At 36.5% G+C, this 13,363-nt stretch overlaps 2 protein-coding genes across 8 annotated transcripts in view; both read left to right on the forward strand.

The window, feature by feature from the left end:
• Window positions 1-801: 801 nt before the first annotated feature.
• The window catches only part of LOC127790380 (succinate dehydrogenase assembly factor 2, mitochondrial), a 32,378-nt gene continuing 19,816 nt past the window's right edge, over window positions 802-13,363 (forward strand). Inside the window, exons 1-5 of one of the 7 annotated variants that reach the window (XM_052319868.1) lie at window positions 802-975; window positions 1,086-1,181; window positions 1,273-1,399; window positions 4,763-4,840; window positions 4,953-5,340. In XM_052319868.1, coding sequence (XP_052175828.1) covers window positions 863-975; window positions 1,086-1,181; window positions 1,273-1,399; window positions 4,763-4,840; window positions 4,953-5,099 — 561 coding nt within the window. In that variant the 5' untranslated portion in view covers window positions 802-862 and the 3' untranslated portion in view covers window positions 5,100-5,340. Of the gene's footprint in view, window positions 976-1,085; window positions 1,182-1,272; window positions 1,400-4,762; window positions 4,841-4,952; window positions 5,341-13,363 lie in introns of those variants that run through there. The other 6 variants (XM_052319872.1, XM_052319870.1, XM_052319875.1 and 3 more) reach the window with 6 other exon arrangements.
• Window positions 6,036-13,138, forward strand: LOC127790379 (chromophore lyase CRL, chloroplastic-like). The gene is made up of 9 exons (XM_052319867.1): window positions 6,036-6,407; window positions 6,510-6,559; window positions 7,212-7,272; window positions 7,374-7,409; window positions 7,636-7,686; window positions 8,772-8,864; window positions 12,501-12,605; window positions 12,707-12,799; window positions 12,914-13,138. Exons 1-9 carry the CDS (start codon window positions 6,240-6,242, stop codon window positions 13,046-13,048), a joined length of 792 nt encoding a protein of 263 aa, XP_052175827.1. The 5' UTR covers window positions 6,036-6,239; the 3' UTR covers window positions 13,049-13,138.

Raw genomic sequence — 13,363 nt, forward strand, 5'->3', positions numbered from 1 at the left:
TTCATCATCATCTGACGAATGGGTTAATGATGGTTCAACAACGGCGACTTCCGACTCCAATGAAGATGCGTAGGATCCAACTCATCCAAGTCCATATTTTATTTTTTTTCACATTTGTAAAAATTAATTTCTTGTATTACATTTTTGTTGTAATTATTTTTTAATGAAATTAAGTCTAATTCTATTTTTTATTTTTTATTTTTCACATTTGTAAAAATTAATTACTTGTATTACATACTTGTTTAGTTGTTTTAATTATTTTTAATGAAATTATTACTTATATTTCTTCAATTTTTAGTAGTGTTTTTTTATTAAAAATATGATTGAGAATATTTATATTTACAATTATATTTAACAATTAAAAATCGAAACCAAACCGAACCGAACAACGGAACAAGGACCAAAATTGAATACAACAATATTTAAAAAAAATTAAAAAAATTCGATTTGAACCGGAACCGGAACTGTTGACCGAACCGGCTCAAACCGTTGACTGAACCGGTCCAAACCGTTGACCGAACCGGCAGGAACCGGAACCGGAACCGAACCGTCCCAAACCGCCCTTGGGCGGTTCGGTTCAGGTTCAAAGATTTCTTGAACCGGAACTGGCGGTTCATGAACCATAGCCATGTCTAGTCTAAGATATAATTTAAGGAGTTTAAATAGTTTTTTGTTTAATTAAATAAATAACCCTAAAAATTTTAAGAAACTGGCTTTAGAAACAGCCACGTATCCAACGCAGAGTCGTCGGTTCTGAACAGGCCACGAGTTACGGCCGCACGGGATCCGATCGATTCACCTTTGTATAAGAGGGGACTACACTCTCCGGCAATGCAGCAGCAGTGCATCTTTCGTGGGGAAAATGGCGAATTTCAGGAGGGTTTTACATAGAATCCCCGGAGTCCTCAATTCGTCGCCTTTTCACTCCCGAGTCACCGCCCCGACCTCACCGATCCACTCTCAATTTCTTCGCAGGCGAGTTTCTCTCTCTCTCTCTCTCTCTCTATATATATATATATATATGTGCGTATATGTGGTTCTCCAATTGATTTTTGGTTCTTTTTGGGTCGCTTTTGATGGTTTAGGCATTCCGTTGGCTCGATTTTGAGGTTTTATTCTTCTAACCAGTCACTAGATGTTGATTTCTCCAACGAAGAAAGCAAAAGGCGCTTATGCAACAGGTTTGTTTAATAGGGTTTGGATTTTGGGCGTAAACTGAAGTATTCATGTGGTGGTGGTTTTAGCTGTATGTGCGGATGTATTGTTTTGTAGGCTGCTATATAGAAGCAGACAAAGAGGGTTTCTGGAGCTGGACTTGATTTTGGGGAAATGGGTTGAGGAGCATATCCATTCTATGGATGAAAATGGAATTAAATCCCTTGTTAATGTTCTTGACCAGGTGATTTTCTCCTCCATGTATTTACAATGACATTCTTTTTGCTTCTTCAACTCTTCAATGCTTACCTGATAAATATGCATTTGGAAGGATAATTGGGTACCATCAGTTTCAAGTTACTTAAAATGGGACATTCACATCAGCTAATAGGATGATCTGGTCTCTAGGTGTTCACACATCTTGATTTGGATGCATAGCTTGACAAGAGTTGTTAGTAAATTGGAAAGATTGGCTTGGTTTAATATTCTTATCACATAAAGGCATTGCCGCATTGTATGGGTGGTATTTGTAATTTGTGTTCTTAACTACAATTGTGGCATAGTGAACTGGGACAAAAATATCAGGATCTTTTAAGACCTCTTTTTCCTGGTTTCCGATGTAATTGTTCATCTGTTGTACATGGAATATTCTCCATGAACTTTTAGGAGTCAATTTTTGCTACTTTCTGGAGTACTGGGTGCATCGATTGAGCAAACGTATCTACCTGACATAAATGGCTATATCATATTGGATTAGCATTGCATGCTGTTAATATAGAAGATTGTCCAGGCTGCAAATGCCCTTATCTATGCAAGACTTGAAAACTATGAAAGGTCACATAGATAGGTGTTGTAGATAAATGGAACAAGAGGCGGAACCTATGCTCACTATACCTGGGCTATTCACTGAATAATATCAGTCCTTTTTGAAGTAGTGCAATCCATTTAGTTGGCTTTCTACAAATACTTATTAGTCTTTTAACTACTTGTCTTTTGCTCATGTTTTCTATAACAAGATCCTCCAGTGTTCATGTCAAAGAACCCAAATAACTGAAACCCTTTTTTGCATGGTGTCATCTTCCCTCCCTCTCATGGTTTTTGCGTGTTCTCATGTTATATCTCCCCCCATCCCCCTTTTTCTCTCTTTGGATCTAGTGAACAGATTACACTACTTTTAAAATGGATTATTCTTGTTGCTGCATGCAGCACTGCCTAAATCCAAACTGAAGACAATTCATTTTCTATTTTACTATTAGCACTTAAGCAGACAAGAAGTCGCTTAAAGAAAGACTCAGTCAGAAAATATCAGAAGATAAATACTCCAAAGATTGCCTTTGGGGTTGTAGAGGTTAATAAAAATGTAGATTTAGGGTCTCCTTCGCTCTGTTATTTAGGTTGTTGGGTGTATCCTTTTGAGACTACCCTGGTTTGAGAAATCAATTTTTTTCTTCAATACCCATAAGCACATTTCTCATCTACGTACAAAATATCATGTCACATACTCGTAGTTGGCTATGATGTAGCCTATTTTATATTTGTTTTGTTTTTTGAATTGTTTTCTCCGTTGTTTTACCACAAAGCTTGGGGGCCTGTAATGATTTTTAGAATTTTTGAACTTTATTCCCCACAATTTTTAGTGCATGTCCCTATCTTTCTGGCATTGGTGAGATGACCAAAATCCCCCTGGAAGTGGCAGTTGAGGCACTTCTATTTTCGGCAAAAGTTACATTCTGACCGCCTTTTGACCTTTATTTTTACCTACCTCCCGTTTTTTAAAGTTTTTTGTGATTTGGCACGCTTATTCTACATATTTCTAGGTGTTAAAATTATATTTCGTTTTTCAGATTTTTCTCAAACTGTAGAAGGACCGAAAAGCTCCTGGAAGTGGCTGTTACACAACCACATCAGCAACCAGATTTCTAGTTTTTAGTTTTGGTTTGCCCTCTGTTAGGGCTTAAACAATCTTTGTTTGCTTTGAATTTTTGTGCAATCTTTGTTTGCTTTGAATTTTTGTGCACTTACTCATTGGGTGTTTGGGATATGTTGCTTATTTTTGGGATTTTTCAAACGTCATTTGAACCCTCAACAAGGCCTGTCTTGTTGGTTGGGATTTTTGGTCTGTTCTAAAATAGGGATACATCCCTTACTGCCCTTGAATTATTTTTGATTGCCACGAAATTTTACCACAACTGTAAATGGCTCATTTTAAATATATTTTCTATTATCGGATATTATTTGGAAACTTCTAAAGCCCTCTACTCAATCTGCCCTTGTCCATTTTTCCATTAACTCATCACTATCAGATTCAAATAGTCATTAATCATTATATAGAATATGGATGCAAGATTTCTTTCATTATCATATGATCATTTGAATTACATTAAAAGTTGAAACAGAGCATGAAATGTGGTCACCAAAAGGCATTAATATCTCCAAAACATACATCTTCATTGTCTGAAGATCAATATATCCCAATATTATACAGTTACATGAATGTCTATCATCATCACATCGAAAAAGAAAAAAGTAAACATTTAATCAGTTAGCAAAAAAGAAGAGAAAAAAACAGTTATTTCTCTGCCTTTTTCAGCCAGAAAACAGGGCTTATCTCCTCACTTGGAAGTCATCCTTCTCCCCTCCTTTAGCTTTCAATCTGGTATGCAAAAATACACACACATATGGTTTGAGCTTGAAGCTCAGTAAATCCTATGCAATCACACAGAAATGCAGAACGGGAACTTCTCATGAGCATACTTGTATATGACTCAAAAAGTCGGGGTTGACCAATGATCACTCCCTCTGAGTTTCCACAAATGGCAAGGTAGTAAACCTAGCAAGGAGAGCTTCAACCCATCTGGAGCAGTATCTTAGAGGCTACAGTACTCACTGAAACAATGCAACAGTCCTTAACCACTGCTGCATAATGCAATGCAAGGAAAAGGGCAATTTGACTTTACCACATGAGATGTCTTGGCCTTGTGGTTCCTTCCTCAACGCCCGGATCTCACTTCTCAGTTCTCTGTCAAGTTTTCTCTGAAGTTAGTGGGTTATGGGAGTATTTCTCACTTAGGAATTTGTTTTTCTTTCTTTCAAAATCAAAATCTTCTTAAATAAGAGAATCCATTCCTGACCACCTGTACCAACCCACTCAATTACAACAAGAATTCTGTTGTAACCTCCTAAAAGTTATTTTTGGCCAAATACGTTGAATTGAGTATTACACTCTGATATATATAATTGTAGGTTAACTATTGTGGAATAAGATACCACGTCCAGAAAATAAAAGGCTTATCTGGATACTTAAGACCATACTTCAGGAAGAAGAAAGGGCATCCCATGGGGCTGGTGGATGGGTGTACCATCTCCACTTGAAGATCTGTTTTGTGGATCCTTATGCTTTTTTTTTTTTTTTGTGTGTGTGGGGTAAATGTGAAGAAATGGGAAGCTCAATAAGTGGGAGTGAGTTTGTCCCTGTCAATCTTTCCAAATTAAGACTATTCAATTTATGGCCCAGAAAAATTTACATACATTTAGGGGTTGTAATTGAATTTCACCTGTGTGTAGCTGACTCTTCTCTAATTGAATCAAGTTTTTTTTTTACCTGCAGGAAAATCCAGATTTGTGGAAGTGGGTGACAGACCAGGAAAAACCTCCTGAGAGTATAGAGGCTAATCCTGTGAGACATGTTCTGTTCTGAAAACTCTCTCCCTTTTTTGTTGTCTTTCTGGGTTCTATTTGGTAATCTTTTGCCTGTTCTTCCCAAATTTTGTGTTAATATAACATACTTCCAAAAATAGGTTTTTGCTGCCGTGCGTGAGAATGTTATAAAAAATCTGAACAACCATGCTGCCCCTGAAACAAGGGCAAACCCTGGACGATCATGGGTGAGAGGATGGGACGATTTCAAGAAAGGACGGGACAGCCCTGTATCTGGGAACCAGTAGCTCGGACACAGCACACAAAGCCTAGATTGTGTCATGGAGTATGTTCTTTTCTATCTGAAGAAAAAATGGTCATTTGTAATATATATATATGTTTTAGGACGACCTTGACAGAAATAAGAGCTAGCTATGGGAATGCCAAGATAAGAGCCATGTTCTCACAATTGACGTTGTTCCTCGCATATGTAGTGCATCAAATGCAAAAATAATCGAGTTACTTGGTATGCGACTTCCAAGTTGGATCGATCTCTTTGTACCTCGTTCTAGAGCTGAGTTGTGTGTGTGTTTTTTTTCTCTCATTTTTAGTTTTTTTTTTTTTTTCATTATTTTGGTTTTGATCGAGAAATTGAGATCGGGAATATACATGCGATAAAATTTTAGATAATAAAATTTTATAATTTATTGTTTTATAATCTCACTCACTTTCGTTGTTGAAATTGTCAATTAGTTAAGATTCAAATCATGTGCGGTTCAGAACTATTGTGGGTCTAATACTAAATACATGTCTGATCACATGAATTCAATAGACTTAATTATAAATCTAAAAAATGGTCTAAATGTAAATTTGTCAGTTTCAATTTAATTAAGAATAACTAGGAATCATGATCATGACGAATTGTCATATTTTCATTAGATAAAATGTAATGGTATGTAATTTCTTTAATTTTTTTCTAATAAAGAGATGTTACATGATTGATGATATTATTATCAATCATGATTTTTATTATTATTTTTTAATTAAATAATATTTTTTAGTCTACTTCCAAAAAAACATGAGCTGCCACCACACTTTGTCTTACATGATTTTATTTAATATATTTTAATATTTTTAAAATTTAAAATTAATTTAACATAAAAAAATAATAATATCAAATAATTGCTCGTATTAAAATGCATTTAATGCTAAATATTTATATTTATATTCTGATCCACAAAGCCGATAAGCGTGGAGAGGAGAGAGGAGTCTGACGAGAAATCCTCTCATGTTCTGTCTTCTTCACCAGAGGCAGGGGGATTGATTCCAATTCAAGAATTCCAACTGAACTGAGGGTGAGGGATTCGCGAAGAAGATGAGTTCTGGCCCAAGAGAAAGGCCGTCGAAGCAGCTGTAGGCTGTAGCACTAGCCCAGGTAGTGTACGGCGATGGGAACCGGCTCGGAGCCGAGCGGCCAGGGTTGGAGCCGAGCTCGCGGCGCCGTCTTGAAGACGCTGGCCTTGATCGGAGCCGCAGTTTTGGTGAAGCGGCTCACCAAGTCCACCACTCGCCGGGACCACGCTCGCGCCGTCGCTCACTCTCTCGCCGGCCAGAAGGTTCTTTTCTTTTCTTCTCTTCTCGTTCTACCTCTCTGATCAACTCAGTGTTGTTTGCTTTCTGATAGTAATTATTCATCGCTGTTGTTTCGGAATTGGCAGACCTCGCGAGAGCAAGCTTCCAGTGCGCCTGAAGATTACTTCAATTTCAGGTACCTTTGTTTTCGTATGCATCTCTAGTTCCCAATTCTGTGCGTGTTTCTGTGTAAATGTGTATTAATTTCTATTTCTATAAAATAAGCGTAATTTAGCCGTTTTGGTGGTAGTCTCGGAACATCATTTCCTTCATGTTGGGTTCTGGTGTTAATTTGTTATGTGCTTGTTTCCATGTATTGATCTGTGAGACATAATTTGATTTTGGCATTGTGTTATGGCCGATTTTGAAATTGCATCATTTATGTCTAATGATGCGCTGGCATTGCCTCCAAAATCGCACCTTTGCTATGTGACTTGCACTTTGCAACATAGTTGGGGTGATATTTGGAACCAGGATTTGTGGAAAAGGGCAAGGTCAATGAAATTATTCATATGCATGGAATTTCACTAGTATTCAAATTATTCTCATTTCTGTATCTACCAAATAAATAAATAAATAAATAAAGTTTCAATCCTCTTATTTGTCTTTACTTTCATTTCTTTTTTCTATTCACAAGCCCTAGTTTTAGCATACTCTAGTCCACAAATAAATAAATAAAGTTTCAATAACTTCTTTGTTTATTCTTGCTAACAACAAAATTTTGACAAGCTGTGTCTTGGGAAATTTGTTCAAAAAGTTAAGAGCTTTCTTCTCATTCACTTTTGTAGATGGCTTTCATGCCCAGCTGCAGAGATGGTGGATGGTTCAAAGGTTCTGTATTTTGAACAAGTTAGTATATTAACTTCCTGTACTACTTTTGCTCCTCCATTTTTATTTTCAGTTGTGAAATGTTTAGCTCGTTAAGCATATCTCTTTTTGGCGCTTGCCAGGCCTTTTGGAGGACTCCTCATAAGCCATTCCGACAGGTATACCATCTAGCACATCTCTGCATCATCTGCCTGACCTACCTGCTCATGCAATTCAAATGATAGTCAGAGTTGTTTTCTCTGGTTTTCTGTATCTGCCTTTTCAAAATGGTTTATTCTTCTCCTGTAACTAATTTTTGTAGTGACTAGCTTCTAGAATTTCTTTAATTCAAATTTTTGAAAAAACAATTTCACGTGATGGTTTTTAATTGTTCTCTTGTTGCAGAGATTTTTCATGGTGAAGTCTTGCCCAAAGGAGATGAAATGTGATGTTGAGGTGGGACTCAAGTTTATTTTGTGTACCAAATTGTACTGTTTTTTCTTGTTGGTTTTATCTCTGTAATTGCTACACTGTATTGACATGCCATATCAGTCATCAACTGGTCTCTGTTGCAATATTTTGAGTATTTCTAGCAGAGGATAATGAGATTTGATGTTTTAAAGATAGTTTAGACATTGTGTGAGAAGAATACCAAATAGACACACCTATGAGGGGAGTGTATGAAATGAAAGAAGTTTGTAGCAGAAGAGGTAGAGGAGACCAAAGAAAAATTGGCAGAAAATTCTTAAGTATGACATGAGATATATTGGTCTTAGAAGAGTAATGGACATGGATACAGATGATTGAGGAGTGAGAATTTATGTAATTTGATCACACCTAGTTGGTTTAAGGCTTGTGAAATGATAATGGTGACAAAAACTTAGGTGTATCATAAATCTAACCACATCTTCTTAGCTGATTAGTGCTTGCAAAATGTATCTTATCAAAAAATAAATAATTTTTTATGGAAGGCATTGATTAAAAGTGTCTGAAAGTTCTCGCTACTAATGCTATAATCTCCTGATTGATTCCATTGTCTATACTTGATACCGTACTTGGTAGAAGACTCTTGTATAATATGAGTTATAAAGTTCTTATAGAAGATAAGACCATAGATAGAAATAGTTGGAGAGTTATAATTCATGTATTTGATCCCACATAGTGGAATATAAGGCTTGATATTTTGTTATTTTTTGGTATCTAAAACTTGATAAACTTTGGATTCTTCGTCTTGGTTATTAGCCTTTCATTGTGGAACAAGAATATTTGAGTTCATTACTGGGAAATTATAGTCTATTAGCTCAATGGTTCTTGGAGATCACCTTCATATGCTATCTACATTCTGCATTGAAGCATTGTGCTCTTATATTCTGGAATTGATTTTCCACTTTTACTGGTTCATATTCCTTCAGAAACATAATGTTTTGCTTTCTCCTTTCCCTTTACTCTGCATGCCAGTGCTAGAAACTATTTTCATTATCATATATCACCTGTCAAGACAACTAACGTTCTTTTGTTTCTTAAATCTACTAATTGAGCAGCTAAGAACATATGCCATAAGAGATGCAGAAGAGTACAAGAATTTCTGTGATCGCTCAAAGGACCTACGGCCACAGCCAGAAGAAGTTATTGGGGTACGTTTCCAGGCACATCAAAACCATAATCTTCTTTGGAAATGAATGTGCTGGATGTAGAAAGTTTTAATAATTTGTTTTGCAAAAAGTAGTGTCAGTCCCTAAAGAAAACAGTTCCACTAGTTTATCATACTTTACAAAAGTTATAATAATTTGATGACATGAATAGTAATAGAGGCAGACTCGTGGTTATCGATTATACATCTTAGATGTCTAAGATATATTAGTGAATCACGGGGTTTGTGGACTTAGTTAAAGCCACTTTCTGCCCCTACTTCCACTAATCAGAAGCTTTCATGCCCTTGCCTGCCAGTCTCATTTTGCATCTATCCTTGGCATGGATACTACTAACTTTTCTGCTGCTTTTCCTTTCTCATTTACATATGAACTACTATAACAATTTCGAAATCAATATTCTGGAAAGGAGTGCAAAGTGATGAATATCTGGAAAGGGATGCAAAAATTGATGAAACGCATACTTGGTTTAGTAATGTACATCATTGACTGCACAAATTTTGAATCATTAACAGTCAGTTGATTCCTTTTATATTACTATTACATTTTTCATATTAGAAAATACAAGGTTTCCAAATAAATAAAAGCAGGATGTACGCTGGAAATGTAATACTCAATTCTGAAGGGACAACTTTTGTGGAGTATCTAGGACAATGAAGGAGGTCTCTTTTCTTCTTCTTCTTCTTCTTCTTCTTCTTCTTCTTCTTTTGTGAGGATAAAGCAGTAGTAAGTGACCATTTACTAGTCAAATGTCCCATCCGTCATGCATTAGCTGTTAACTTAATATAATGCAACAGGAAAATGGAATTTGAAATGAAAAAAGCAAAAAATGGTTATTGTGAGTTGTGAACTTTTCACAAAGAAAAAGGAAAGATAGATTGAGTGGTCATTCATTTCATCACATTTTTTGGTATCAAGAATTTTTGTGCACGGTGGCTCTGTGTGTGGGTCTGTGAGCTACTTTCCAGCTTTCTGGGTCAAGGATAAATCATAAAAAATGATGCGTCTTTCTTAGGCTTGACATTTAGTAGTTACAACAAGTTTCCACTTCCTGTGCCTTAATCCATGTCTTCTATTTATTGACATTCTAAATGACATTTGGGGGGGGGGGGGAGAATCTCTCTTCTCCTCAGTCACGTGGGCTGCCTGCTCGCTCTGTCCTGAATATATGAACAGGAACAAGCCGAAGAAATGCAAGAGAGGACTTATGGGAGAACCATAAATATTTGATATAATTAATTGAAATTGGAAATTAGAACAGGCGATCAAGTTTGAGACCTCATCCGTGCCAATTTAGTTAATACAAAATGTAACCCTCAAAGATATCTGACTGCCGCAAGTAAACCACATAGTATAGTACTTTGAGAAACCTCAATCCATGAGAATCTGTGGGGCAGTATTCTCTTGATTAGGAGTGTCAACTGTCAAGTGAAGCATACACATTCCCCAGCATATTCATTCCAGGAACTTAGTGGGTGTCAGGACCCTACGTAGAACCTGGGGTAAAATTGTATTTTGTTTCCTATGGTTATAACAGTGGGTGGGTAAGCACTTAGTAGGCAGTTAGGAGAGTGTAGTAAGCTGTTAGCCTGTTGGAGGATGTAACCATCAGATTGTTAAGGTTGTAACCACCAAGGATTGGCGGGAAAGGGGCTGTATAAGAGCTCCCTATTCAATAATGGAGGTAACGAATTTCATAATCAAAATTAATATTCTGTTCTCTTTTCCATTTCTCTCTCTCGTAACTCCTTGTTCGTCTCTCCCTCTCGTTCTTTCCCCCTTTTCCCTTCTTCCTAACCCTAATTCCCCTCTCAAGAGGAGAAATTTCCTTGTCAGGACCAAGGGACAGTGGGTTGGAAGAAAGCTAGTTGTAGTGGGAGTGGGTCTGAATGCAAAGTTGTCCGTGTTTATTTTAAGGTGTTATTCTTCATTTTTGAACAAGTCTTGGAATAGGTCTTGTTGCCTAGATATTAAGCCAAACCCCTGTGCGCACACACCTGCCGGTGGGGCAAGGCGGGGGGTGGTTGCGGTGTTGAATTGGCCCTTTTCAATTTTAAGAAAATTTGACCTAGTTTGTAGATTTAGTTTAAAATAATTTTATGGTGATTTGAGATGTTTGTAACACATGAAATGAAACAATACACAACCAAGTATGAGAGATTTATAGAGGTTCAGCTCTTTCGAGTCCCCACCTCCTCACTCTTTAAGGTAAACCTTGATGGTTCTACTAAATAGAATTTCGAGCTTTTAATGGAGCTAGAAACCAATACAATCCCTTATTGAACCAAGAAAAATTTCTCGTAACCAAGAACAAATCCTTTCGCACCAAGGTGAGAATCCCTTACTTGAGTAAATATTCTGTTGGAAAAATTGAAAAATTGAAATCTTCTTGATAGCAGAAAACCAGGTGATAAGGTTGTTGGGATATTTTCAAGTTAAAGTGATAAGAGATAAGAGATAAGAGAAGGCCACAAGATAAGAGGATAAGGCTCCAAGAAAGAAGGGGGTTAAACAGTCCTTAGCAGATAATTCCAGCAGAAAATTAAGATTAAGTTTTGATTATCTTATCATATCAGAATTCAAATGTATTCCTGTATTTTAGGAAGATATTTCAGTTGTATTCGTGTATATATACCATACTAGAGATCAATGAAAAACAGGAAAAGCAGTCCTCTTTCAAATGAGTATTCTTCCTACTTGTTTTAATCCTTCTCGGGTACTTCATCTAAGGTACTCAAATACATCTTCTTGGTATTCAGCTTGATTGAAATTGTTCATATTCCAACTGAAAATCACTATAACTTACGGAGCTTTGATTACAAGAGAAACAAAGGTGTAAATGAAGATCTCCTTCAATCAGTGCTGCAACTTCAACAACACACTTTCTTTGCCTTGAGAGAAGTGAATGCTCTTGCAAGTGTTTCCAGATTTTTGTATGTTTTTGTGGCTCTATAGATTTCTGTTTTGTGTGTTTTTGAAGATCATGGAAACTAGGGGAAGGTATAGGAGGTTGTTTTTATTTAGACATATGAATTCCTTAGTTTAGGCTTCTGAATAGGGCATTATTGAGTTTCTGCCTTGTTTCGAACGTCTAAAAGTAAATTTCAGTCAGCCGTCTAAATAAGCACTGTTGCATTCTGGATGAGTTCGGACGTCTGAGGGAAGACCTTCATATGTCCAAAACAAGTTTGCAATGGGAGAGGGGTTTTTGGAATGGTTTGGACGTATGAGGGGATTCCTTCAGACGTCCAAATTGGGCTTAAAATCAGAGAGGGGTTTCTAAAATGGTTAGGACGTTTGAAGGGATCCCTTCATACGTCTGAATAAGGCTTAAAACATGGGAGAGCATTTTGGATGTGTTCAGACGTTTGAAGGTCATCAGAATATCAACAGGTTAAGCAAATTGGTTTGAACTTTTTTGTTATCATCAAAATAATTTTTTTAAAATAAAAATACAGTTATACGCTTGAGACTAACAGGTCTAATCCCTTATCTACCCACATGGCTGGGCTACTATATGTTTCAATACTCTCTTCTCTTTTTTTTTTTTCCGTTCTTTCTCATTTTATTTGCACCACTCCTTTTTCTCTTTCCACCGTGACATGTTTGTATGATCTGCAGGACATAGCAGAACATTTGACAACTATACATCTCAAACGTTGTGAACGTGGCAAGGCCTGCTTATATGAAGGTTCCACTCCACCTGACGGATTTCCTAATTCTTGGGTATTTACCTATTCATTCTGTTTTCTTTGTCAGAAATGTAGTTTTTTTGGAAGCTGTAATACCCTTAGGATCAATTACTTCTGTTTACTCTCCCGTGACAGAATGGTGCTACATATTGTACCTCTGAACTTTCAATCTTGAAGAATAATGAGATACACACCTGGGATAGAGGCTATGATGACGATGAGAACCAGGTTAGTGTAAATGGCCCTCGTATCTCCCTGTAAATACTTATATAGAACATTCATTGAAACATCAAGTAAAGATAGAAGGGAAACCCTGGTAACAATAATTTTATTTTGTAACAGGTTTGGGGAGTGAAAGAAGGTCCTTACATATTCAAGCCTGCACCTGCTTCAAGTTTTGTTGATGTTTTTTCTCCTGTATATTCTCCTCAATCCTCAGACAAAACCATAGAGGGTTCATTTGTTCTCCAAGAATGATCCCCTTCACATATTATGTTATCACTACAACTAAATCAAACATCATATTATATCTACGAAGTGTTGTGCTGCTCACTTCAAGTTTTCACATTTATCTATTTTCTTGAGAATGAATAGGTCTGTTGAAGCATGTGAGCATTTGTAAATATTGAGAATATGTAATCTTCCTCTTTATTTTATTGAAAGGTTTTTGTAGCTGAGTTGGGGCAGTTAATTAGTTAATAGTAAAGTTGCTCCTTTGTTATTAGAAAGTTATGAGTTCCAAGTTGTCAAAATAATTTCTTACAAGAAAAGAATAGAGTCGGGTACCAAAAA

Source organism: Diospyros lotus, chromosome 14 (assembly GCF_014633365.1).
Source record: "Diospyros lotus cultivar Yz01 chromosome 14, ASM1463336v1, whole genome shotgun sequence".
Lineage (NCBI taxonomy): Eukaryota > Viridiplantae > Streptophyta > Magnoliopsida > Ericales > Ebenaceae > Diospyros > Diospyros lotus.

Bases quoted from the DNA above. Each gene is read 5' to 3' on its own strand.
- LOC127790379 (XM_052319867.1), top strand. From the start codon at position 6,240: ATGGGAACCGGCTCGGAGCCGAGCGGCCAGGGTTGGAGCCGAGCTCGC. The intron at 7,273-7,373 runs GTTAGTATATTA...GGCGCTTGCCAG, and splicing joins AGGTTCTGTATTTTGAACAA to GCCTTTTGGAGGACTCCTCA. The intron at 12,800-12,913 runs GTTAGTGTAAAT...ATTTTGTAACAG, and splicing joins ATGATGACGATGAGAACCAG to GTTTGGGGAGTGAAAGAAGG.